The sequence below is a fragment of the Vipera ursinii genome, assembly GCF_947247035.1.
Source record: "Vipera ursinii genome assembly, chromosome: 1".
Taxonomy (NCBI): Eukaryota; Metazoa; Chordata; class Lepidosauria; order Squamata; family Viperidae; genus Vipera; species Vipera ursinii.
This window is the reverse complement of record NC_139512.1, coordinates 93112970-93125356: the sequence shown is the minus strand read 5'-3', so window position 1 is coordinate 93125356 and position 12387 is coordinate 93112970. Positions and strand designations below refer to the sequence as shown.

At 36.6% G+C, this 12387-nt stretch overlaps 1 protein-coding gene across 1 annotated transcript in view; it reads left to right on the top strand.

Moving 5' to 3' along the window:
- DCDC1 (doublecortin domain containing 1) overlaps positions 1-12387 on the top strand; it is a gene marked incomplete at both ends in the record, with an annotated part of 271836 nt that overhangs the window by 126200 nt on the left and 133249 nt on the right. Inside the window, 2 exons of the mRNA XM_083357546.1 lie at positions 2754-2879; positions 5359-5464. Of these exons, the coding sequence (XP_083213672.1) occupies positions 2754-2879; positions 5359-5464 (232 nt within the window). The remainder of the gene's footprint in view (positions 1-2753; positions 2880-5358; positions 5465-12387) is intronic.

Genomic DNA, 12387 nt, shown 5'->3' with positions numbered 1-12387 from the left:
TGCTTCTTAAACACATGAGATGTTACCAATCAAAGGCAACAGCAGTATTTGAAGAATGTTGCTTGCTTATACAATTTACATTCAGAGGAATGTCTGTAGTGCCATTTATACTAAATCGACAGGCTCTTTTAAAGTGGCCTTAATGTATAGAACTTGGAATTTCTTATAATATAAAATTTCTTTTGTGTTTTATAAAACAAAGTTGAATTTCAAAAAGATATCATTATTTGAATATGAAAGTCATTCACAGGTGGACACACCTTAAAATTGTGTAAATTTTGTTGAATCAATTGGTATATATATATATATATATATATATATATATATATATATATATATATATATATATATATATATATAGAGAGAGAGAGAGAGAGAGAGAGAGATATGCTTTGTAGAGTGAAATAGGTGGCAAATAAATTTAATAAATAAATGATAGACTACTAGAAAAACTCAGAGTTACACTAATCGGGCCTTCAGTGAGACCCAGTCAGGAAACAGACTCCACAAGAATGCTGAAATGTTCCTTTTTGCTACAGGCCTTGAAAGTCTGACTATGTTTTCTCTTCTCTGTCTCTTATACCTCAGGGAGTTAAGATGGAATCAGTTTGAGTTTCTTTTTAGTGCTTTATTTATTTCACAGATGTAATGTTTTTGTAACTATCTTTTCTTGGGGAGGGAAGATGGCAAAATGGCTTAGCGATTAACGATGCTGAGCTTCTCAGATGGAAAGTCTGTGTTCGAGACCTGAGCACCACACAATGGGGTGAGCTCTCATTCCTTGCCCCTGCTCCTGCCCACCTAGCACTTCAAACTCTTTGGTGGGAAGGTAACAGCGTTCCATGCGCTTTTGGCGTATAGCCATGCTGGCCGCATGGCCACAGATATATCTTCAGACAACACTGTCTCCCTCGGCCAAGAAATAAAGATGAGCACCATGCCCTGGAGTCGGTCACGACTAGACAGGGAAACCTTTATCTTTCTCTATTGTCACCTCTATTGCTGCCCACCATAATTAAGACTATACATTTAAATACTAATTTTAACCATTTCAGTGGATATTGTACACAATAGGCTTTAATAATGAATGCTAGAATTAGTATCCATTTGTCCTAAGATCCTGTAAAAGCACAATAAATACATTACATTTTTATCATTATCTTCAGATTTATTATAACATAACACCAGAAAAATAGATTACATCTTTTTTTAGATAATGGAATTTAGAAAAGTAATGCAACACCAAAAGATCTTGCAAAATCCTTTAATTAAGGTTTACTTTGACTTAATATTTATTTCTTTTAGTTTAAATCAACAAAGTAATTCCTAATTGCTTTGATCTATACAATTTTTCTTTGTGATAGAATCATTGAATATGAATGTTTAAAATTTTGTATTGCAAATATATTTATGTAAAATGTTTGTGCTTTTATAGATTATTTATTTTCCTTTTCTGGTTTTTATTTAAATAGAAAATATTTTTAAAAATATTATCCAAAGTTTCTTTTTAAATTACTGTATGATTATTTTTAAAAACATTAACAACTCAACTAGTTGAGTTCAACCCTAAATCGGTTGGGTTCCTCCTTCCCCTCCTCTATGTGTGTGGGAAGTTGGGCAAATAGGATTTTGTTTATGCCATTTCAGTGAAGAAGGAACTGGTTTTGCTGGGTGTTTAGCTTGTTTTAGAACCTTTTTTTCATAAGTTGCTATGTTTTCAAGGTTTTCTTTTAATTGCTTTTGCTCTTGTATTATTTATTACATATAAGTGTTGTATTATTTTTACTGCTTGACAATTACTAAACAATTACTAAAGCATATAACAGGTCATTTTGCTGCTAACACTGCTTTTGCTCTTTTGTAAGCTATTAATAGTTCCTATGCTGTGCAAATTCTTTTTTTTTTCCTCAGGATAGGGAGACAAATTTAACTCTTGCTTCTTTAGTTGCTATAGATGTCGGGTAGCATCTCCCAACAAACTGAATACTCAGTAAAAGAGTGCAATTTTGCCAGTGTACAGGCTATGGTCAGTTACTTTCAGAACAATACTATCTCTGAGATGGATAAGCCCTTTTTCAAAAAAAATATCCTCTGGATGTCCATTCCAAATTGAAAATGATTTTTTAACATTATTTTACAATTCTTGATTACCCAAAGTGGTATTTATATTCTAAAACATTAGCATGCTGTTTAGCTTATTTGAGGAAACATGTATGATGGAATTATGTTGGATCTGCTTTGATACCTCTAATTGCTAACATCTGCATAATTCACATGATATATTCCTATTTTAGCTTTATCAGTTACAGTGTAAGAATCATCAATGTCAACATAACCTTAGCATAACATTATTAATTGGCAACTGGATTTGTTCTTTTGCAGATGACCACCTGGAAGGTGGTTATTGTTTTAATTTTCAATCAGCTATTTCTGCTTGACGATGAAGCAGGTATTTCAGGAACAATTCAGTTTCCTTGCTGTCCATAGCCTATCAGTTAATAAAGATGACAAGCTTGCTGTGATGAAATTAATTTCAAAGGTAAAAGTGTCTGAACAGTAACAAGGTTCTATCTGCAAGATTGCTGGTTCTTCCCATCAAATCAAAAGTTGAATAGATTTGAATACCTTGCTCTGAATTCATTCTTAGCTTCAGTTCTGACATTCACACCCTTAGCTACCTATAACTGCTGGTTTTGCAACTGTTTGATTTCCTCTCCATAAATGGCCATTTTGTATGATGTTTCCATTTTCAGGTCTCCCTTAAATCCTGTTCTGAGTTTGACCTTTGACAAAGTGACAGCGACAAAAAAGAATGGCATCACAGTTATTTATAAAACACTTCTGGATCCCAGTGTAGATTTGCTGCCTAGATACGACAGGTACATCAATTTCTGTTTACTTGAGTGTTCTGAACTGATATACTAAAAATCAGAGAAAGGAAACTGGGGATGAAACATTTAACTGTAAGGATAATTGTTGTTGCAACTATCACAAGGAAATGACCAGTTTACTATAGATCCTTAAAAAATATTATCTTCAGAGAATTCAAAGAAAAACTAAAAAACAAAGAAACCCAGTTTCCATTAGAATATAGACAGATTAAATATGAGGACATTTTCTCTTTCAGTGTTTGTGTTAAAATTGAGTAATAAATTATGTTTTATAAATTCAAAACTGAAATCCTGTTACTGTTCACTTGGTAGTCAAGTCCTTTGATGTTAGCAGAATGAAATGCAATGATAGTCACAGAATGGAAGAAGCTGGTTTCTATTTCTGTTTCTTCCCTGATTAGATAGAGACTGCAGCACACACACACACAAAACACACACACACACACACACACACAAACACAGACAGATATAATGTATACATTTGTAATGCCTTTGACAAAGAACTCAGTATGAAATGCACTGGGAGCCATCTTATCCTTTTGTTGTTGTTGTTGTTGTTATTAACGTGTGTCCTTCAACATGTGATACATGAAGAATGACAAACAACTGAAAGAACCTAATGACACTTCAAGTAACCTGAAAGACAAATGACAAGATTCTCAGACATCCAGGTCAGACCAGCTGCCTGCAAGGAATATATTCTTCCATTCCCCACCGTCCAGTCAGAGCTAAAGAAGCTTCTTGGATGAGAGGCGAAATGTCTTCAAAGAAACACAAGAAAACCTTTTGAAAAAGCACCTTTGGGACAAATGACAAGAGCAACCATGATATATAGAAATCAGGAATCAATCATGGGATTAGACTTGCATAGAATCATACAGTTTTAATTGTAGCCTTCTAAAGAATAGTTACACACACACACACACACAAACTTGTATAATAGCAGGAACATGGTTGGAGAGAGCACCCCAAAACTGCACTTATCATTGGGTGATAATATGTAATGCATATTAAAAGTATATTGCTGTGAAAACAATAGAATGATACATATCACTTAAGGTTACTATTGGTCAATAGTGATACAATATCGGGATAGACAGTAGTGTTTATAGATATAAAAGTATGTTTCTTCCCATCATTTATGAGAAATGAAATCTAGAGTATATTTAGAATACTAGGAGGGAACACTATTCTGCCTAGCAATCATAAACTATTAATAGGAGGTATTAATAGCAGAATGCCTATCCTTATGGTGCATATTCATAGGCGAGGCTTCTACTTTCCACTTAATTCCTTTTCAATTGCTCTGACAGCTAGAATATTGCTCACAGGCACCCATGCCTTAGTCACCTCCTGTTTGGATTACTGCAATGCACTCTACATGAGATTGCCCTTGAATACTATATGGAAGCTGCAGCTGGATCAGAATGCAGTAGCACATATGGTTTGGGTGCCTTGTAGTATGCCCAAGTAACTTCACTTCTGAATGAGAACTTTGAATTCCAGGTACAATTCAAGGTTCTGATTATCAGCTTTAAGTCCTTACACAGCACTTGTTGTTAGTTGCGAAGTCATGTCCGACCCATCACGACCCCATGGACAACGTTCCTCCAGGCCTTCCTGTCCTCTACCATCTTCTGGAGTCCACTTAGGCTCACGCCTACTGCTTCAGTGACTCCATCCAGCCACCTCATTCTCTGTCGTCCCCTTCTTCTCTTGCCCTTGACCTTTCCCAGCATTAGGCTCTTCTCCAGTGAGTCCTTCCTTCTCATTAGGTGGCCAAAGTATCTGAGTTTTACACAGCACAGGGCCAGGTTATTTGTAGGAGCCTCTCTTCCCAAGGGTATCTCCCTATCCTACTAGGTTAAATAGGGTGGGCATGCTCCAGGTCCCCTCCTTTAAATGGTGCCACCTGATGGGACCTTGGTGATCCCTGATAGGGTCTCAGTGACTGCTCCAGCCCTTTGAAATATCCTCCTACCCAAGGAATCCCTATCATTTTAGCCTCCCAGAGGGCTGTGAAGCAGTGGGCAAGGAGAGGGGTTGAACTGGGAGCTGTTTGATCTCATGCCTGGGTAAAAGAGTATGTTTGTTTTTAGCCACATTTTTAATGGATTGTTATGTGCTATCTAGAATTACTGCATGAGATAGGTGGCCACATAAGTTTTATAAATAAACATTCAAAGTTTTCCTGAGTCCTTTGTGCCTCAGCTGAATTTTTCCATTTTTGTTATCCTCTTTTTAAAAATATTCACTGCTAGTTCCTTATTGTTTTTATTTTTAAATAAAGAGGAATTGAAGAAGCAAAGTTTTTCCTCTTCCCTGGGAGGGAAGAGATAAAAAAACAACAGCTATAGTGTAAAGATTTGGACTTCTACTACTACAACAATCATACTAATTAAACATTTGAGATAATATATTAATGCAACTATAAAAGAAAAAGTTACTTCTGGCTTCTTATTTTTAGTTGGGAAGCTTGTGATGGATTTCCAGAGAACTTTCAATTCATTAAGGCTCCAGAACATCAGATCCTGGAGACTGTGGAGCCAGACAATCTTTTTTTCCAAAATAAGGTAAATAATGATAATAATTATATGCCATTCTTGGGAAGAACTCAAAGCATCTGAAGGCCAACAGCAACTAAAAAAATGGCAGTTGGGATTTCACATTGTGGTGTAAATAATAATAACAATGAGTATTTCACCTGTAAATTAAAATGTGCAGGTCTTCAAGAGCTGTTTTCAGTTACACCTGTTTAGGGCTAGCTTCTCCATCTTGAGGATGAGGTTTTGAATTCAGAAAAGCTTGGAACTGGCAACTTGTCAATGAAGATAGGCAACATCAACATTCAGAGTAAATAGTTTCCTCACAATAAGTCAGCATCTATCAGTCCCATGCTGGCTAGAGGTTATGGAAATTGTAGTAATTGTAACCCAGCACTTCAGAAAGGATACATTCATTCAGATGTCAAAAAGCTAAACGAAAATAAATACATAAATTAAAGATAAAAATGGAGATATTTTAAAATGTTGGATAGGTTGAACCTTGTTCCATTAAATATTAGGTGCTAAACCCTAACACAAGGGTAAGCAAGCCATAGGCCACATGAAGGGTTTCAAATGCCCAAGGGGATACCCCTTAAATTTGGTGGCATGATAAATTAATTTAAGTGACATTGTTTCTTACACAAAATTGATTCCCCAGACGGTGATCTCAGTCTTTTTAAGAAGAGAATGGAAAAAGGTTTTGAAGTTGGAATGGGAGACATTTTCTGGCTAGAACCTTTACATTCCCAATCTCACCTTTTGATATTATTGTAATTTCTTAATTTGATTGTTGTGAGCCAACCAGAGTTGGGTGATGTACAAGTTTAATTGAGAGTTGGGTGACGTACAAGTTTAATAAATTACAACATTATTATTAATATTAGTATTTATCTCCTCCTGGCTAAAACCAATGAATCCCTTGCAGTGATATTACATTGCTTGATAGACTCTTACAGCTCTTCATTGAATTGTTGCCTCCACTCTCTTCAGTGTTTGTCCATTATTATTTTAAATCTTGACCATAACTGTCCATGATTCTGAGCTCTTGATGAAGAATTAGGTTTGTTAAAGAGGTCAGCTATTTATCATTGAGCTTATAACTTATTTTACCATCATCTCTGGATATTATATGATGCACGGAACATGTTTGGTACATAAGTATCCTAGAGATTATTAAGTTTTGTATCAGAGAGTAAGTAGCAGTGCTATTTTTTGGGAATACTTTTCTACACGAAGTTAAGCTGGCCACCAACTCTAACTGCCTTCTGGAAGCAGTGGAAAACAGCTCTTCCAAAAGGTTTTTGAATCTTAATGGAAGGATTCTGTAGCTCTAGTATGTTTTAGGTATATATATATATATATATATATATATATATATATATATATATATATATATATATATACACACATATATATATATACATATACATATATATATATATAGATCTTTGGTCATTTGGGTTTTTCCCCACGTAGAATTGAAGGTGTAAGAGCTCTTACACCTTCAATTCTACATGGGAAAAACCCCGAATGACCAAAGATCCACATACAAACACCCGCGAAAACCTCAGAAAACATATACATATACATATACATACATATACATACACATACACATACACATACACATACACATACACATACACATACACATACATATACATATACATATACATATACATATACATATACATATACATACATATACATACACATACACATACACATACACATACACATACACATATACATATACATATACATATACATATACATATACATATACATATACATATACATCCCCTTCATGGATTACTGCCTTGTCGTGGCGAAGGGGCTTGCGTAATTCAATGAAGCTATGAGCTATGCCGTGCAGGGCCACCCAAGACGGACAGGTCATAGCCGAGAGTTCTGACAAAACGTGATCCACTGGAGAAGGAAATGGCAACCCACTCCAGTATCTTTGCCATGAAAACCCTATGGACAGTACCAAAAGGCAAAACGATATGACGCTGGAAGATGAGCCCCTCAGGTCGGAAGGTGTCCAATATGCTACTGGGGAAGAGCAGAGGGCTAGTACTAGTAGCGCCAGAAAGAATGAAGCGACTGGGCCAAAGCCGAAAGGACGCTCAGCTGTGGATGTGTCTGGTGGTGAAAGGAAAGTCCGATGCTGTAAAGATTTTTTCTCCATAGGAACCTGGAATGTAAGATCCATGAATCAAGGAAAGCTGGATGTGGTCAAGCAAGAGATGACAAGACTGAACATCGACATCTTAGGTATCAGCGAACTAAAATGGACAGGAATGGGTGAATTTAATTCAGATGACCATCAGGTATACTACTGCGGGCAAGAATCCCTCAGAAGAAATGGAGTAGCCTTCATAGTCAATAAAAGAGTAGGAAAAGCAATACTGGGATACAATCCTCAAAATGACAGAATGATCTCAGTTCGAATCCAAGGGAAACCATTCAATATCACAGTAGTCCAAGTCTATGCCCCAACCACCGGAGCTGAAGAGGATGAAATTGACCGGTTCTATGAAGCCCTACAGCACCTTATAGAACTAACACCAAAAAATGATGTCCTTATCATCATGGGGGATTGGAATGCTAAAGTAGGAAGCCAAAAGATAACTGGAATAACAGGCAAGTTTGGCCTTGGAGTACAAAATGAAGCAGGGCACAGGCTGATAGAATTTTGTCAAGAGAATACGATGGTCATAGCAAACACTCTTTTCCAACAACCCAAGAGACGGCTCTACACATGGACATCACCAGACGGTCAACACAGAAATCAGATTGACTATATGCTCTGCAGCCAAAGATGGAGAAGCTCTATACAGTCGGTAAAAACAAGACCAGGAGCTGACTGTGGCTCAGACCATGAGCTTCTCCTTGCAAAGTTTAGGCTTAAACTGAAGAAAGTAGGGAAAAGCACTAGGCCACTCAGGTATGAATTAAATCATATCCCTGTTGAATATACAGTAGAGGTGACAAATAGATTTAAGGAATTAGATCTGATAGACAGAGTGCCTGAAGAACTATGGACAGAGGTTCGCGACATTGTACAACAGGTAGCAACCAAAACCATCCCAAAGAAAAAGAAATGCAAGAAAGCAAAATGGCTGTCTGAGGAAGCTTTGCAAATAGCTGAGGAAAGGAGGGAAGCGAAAGGCAAGGGAGAAAAACATAGATATGCCCAATTGAATGCAGAATTCCAGAGAATAGCTAGAAGAGATAAGAATGCCTTCTTAAATGAACAGTGCAAAGAAATAGAAGAAAACAATAGAATAGGGAGGACCAGAGATCTTTTCAAGAAAATTGGAGAGATGAAGGGAACGTTTAATGCAAAAATGGGCATGATAAAGGACCAAAATGGCAGGGACCTAACAGAGGCAGAAGAGATTAAGAAGAGGAGGCAAAATTACACAGAAGAACTATACAAGAATGAGCTTAACATCCCAGATAATCACAATGAGGTGGTCACTGACCTCGAGCCAGACATCCTAGAATGTGAAATGAAGTGGGCCTTAGAAAAGCTGAGCAACAACAAAGCTAGTGGAGGTGACAGTATACCAGCTGAGCTATTCAAAATCTTAAAAGACAGTGCAGTAAAAGTGCTACACTCAATTTGCCAGCAAATTTGGAAAACTCAACAGTGGCCACAGGATTGGAAAAGATCAGTTTACATCCCAATTCCAAAGAAAGGCAGTGCCAAAGAATGTTCAAACTATCGCACCATTGCACTCATTTCTCATGCTAGTAAAGTCATGCTTAAAATCCTACAAGCTAGACTTCAGCAGTATGTGGATCGAGAACTACCAGAAGTACAGGCAGGATTTCGAAGAGGCAGAGGAACTAGAGATCAAATTGCCAACATACGCTGGATCATGGAGAAAGCTAGGGAGTTCCAGAAAAACATCTACTTCTGCTTCATTGACTATGCTTAAGCCTTTGATTGTGTGGATCATAACAAACTGTGGCAAGTTCTTAAAGAGATGGGAGTACCAGACCATCTTATTTGTCTCTTGAGAAACCTATATGCGGGTCAAGAAGCAACAGTGAGAACTGGACATGGAACCACTGATTGGTTCAAAATTGGGAAAGGAGTCCGGCAAGGCTGTATACTGTCGCCCTGCCTATTTAACTTATATGCAGAGCATATCATGAGAAAGGCAGGGCTAGATGAATCAAAAGTTGGAATTAAGATTGCCGGAAGAAATATCAACAACCTAAGATACGCAGATGATATCACTCTAATGGCAGAAAGTGAAGAAGAACTAAAGAGCCTCTTGTTGCGGGTGAAGAAGGAGAGTGCAAAACTTGGGTTGAAACTCAACATTAAGAAAACCAAGATCATGGCATCTGGCCCTCTCAATTCCTGGCAAATAGATGGGGAAGAAATGGAGGTAGTGACAGATTTTATTTTCCTGGGCTCCAAGATCACTGCAGATGGGGACTGTAGCCAAGAAATTAAAAGACGCTTGCTCCTGGGGAGGAAAGCCATGGCAAATCTAGACAGCACACTAAAAAGCAGAGACATCACCCTGTCAACAAAAGTGCGTATAGTCAAGGCTATGGTCTTCCCAGTTGCAATGTATGGCAGTGAAAGTTGGACCATAAGAAAGGCTGAGTGCCAAAGAATTGAGGCCTTTGAACTATGGTGCTGGAGAAGACTCCTGCGAGTCCCTTGGACTGCAAGGTGATCAAACCGGTCAGTCCTAGAGGAGATCAATCCTGACTGCTCTTTAGAAGGCCAGATCCTGAAGCTAAAACTCAAATACTTTGGCCACCTAATGAGAAGGAAGGACTCACTGGAGAAGAGCCTAATGCTGGGAAAGATCGAGGGCAATAGAAGAAGGGGACGACAGAGAATGAGGTGGCTGGATGGAGTCACTGAAGCAGTAGGCGTGAGCTTAAATGGACTCCAGAAGATGGTAGAGGACAGGAAGGCCTGGAGGAATGTTGTCCATAGGGTCGCGATGGGTCGGACACGACTTCGCAGCTAACAACAACAACAATACATATACATATACATATACATATACATATACATATACATATACATATACATATACATATACATATACATATACATATACATATACATATACATATACATATACATATACATATACATATACATATACATATATATATATATATATATATATATATATATATATATATATATGTCTAAAACTACTGACTTCTGCAGGATTGCAGCAGGAAGTAAATATGATAAATAATACTCCAGTGCATCTAGTAATGTACCTGGCCCATCTCCCTTTTAGCCAATCTTTAATTTACTGCTGGTAGACTGATAAGACATTTCCTTCACCTACTCTTTTAGGGAAAATTTTCCAGCAGAAAAAAGGGACTTGAGTGGACAAAGAACTAATTAAACTAATGACTTAAGAAACACAGTGACTTCATTTGAAATAGTATAATGGAGTTTAGGATTTTCTCCAATTCACATTCCCACTATTCTCGATGAACCAAAAGTATTTAGAATAGATTTGGTTCAGAGGAATGCAGTTAAAGGAGAAATGAGGAAAATTTATGTCTTTTTCATATAATCATTGCTGTTTATTATCACTATGAATTGATCATGTGCTTTAAAATTTAGAATAGTTGCACTCCTAATTGTAGTGAACCGAAAGAATTGATTACTACTTAATTCTCTTTTTGATGAAGAGAAAACTGAAAAAAGCAACAAGATGATTTTTTTCTTACTATACTTAACCTTAAAAATGAAAATATGCACAGTAGTCGTGACATCAGCACATTTATGTCTAAACATTTTGCTGAGAACTAATTTCATAATTCAAGGACAACTTTATAAAAAATAATTTCAAGGAAAAGGTCGCATGTTGATGGTTTTCTTTACTACTTTTGAAAGTTAAAGCTCACTGGGATGTACACAACACTAAAAGGATTATACGTTAAAGAGGCAAAAGTCTCATCTTCTGGATACTTACACATTACTATTGTCATCGGGCCTAATAGTAATGCTCACCACCTGACTGGTCCTTTTCATTCTTTATTGACAGTCAAACCCTTTCCAACAGTGTAAAATGTACGATACATAATCCATGTTCATAAATCTGAGGATAGAGGCAACCCAGGCAATTATAGCCTGTTGCTTCTTTATCACTGTTGAGAAAACCTAACAATGTATCAGTGACCTGAGATAGATTATAGTACAGGCATCTTGTTTTGATAAGTATAGTTCAATATCCTTACAGGTGATTGACATTTTTTCTATACAGTTACTAATGAAGTTTTAATTTTTATTTACATTTATTTATCCCACCTATATTATTTTTATAAATGACTCAAGGCACTGAACATATCCAGCACTCCTTCCTCCTTTTTTCACAACCACAACCCCATGAGATGAGTTGGGCTAAGAGTGATTGGCCTACATTTTAAATCATAAACTGATAAATCATAAACTGATAAACTGCTAAGCTTGTAAGCCGCCCTGAGTCTTCAGAGAAGGACGGGATATAAATGGAATTAAAATAAAAAAATAAATAAAATAAAAATAAACTGATAAATCAGTGTACATAATATGAGAAATCTTTGTTTTATAGCACAGAGTTTATATTTGTGGATTTCTTTAATATTAATGTTTCATTTCCTTTTATATGAAGTATTAAGTGGGGTTCAGAGACACTTTTATAAAAGGATTGTTTTATAGTATGTCAACTAATTCAGTTCTTTTTTTAAAAAAAAATAGAATATGGATTAAATAAATACAGCTTTACACAGTGGCTTTAAGGGAGGGCTGATGGGCATCTTGGTGCCTGTAATCACTAAATTATCTATTCTGGCATAGGATTAGACTGTATTTTTTCAAAGCTGTGGCTCAGACAAATTCCTACAGGGTAAATTAATTATTGAAATGAGATAGTACAACTACTTCAGATATTTGATATCACATT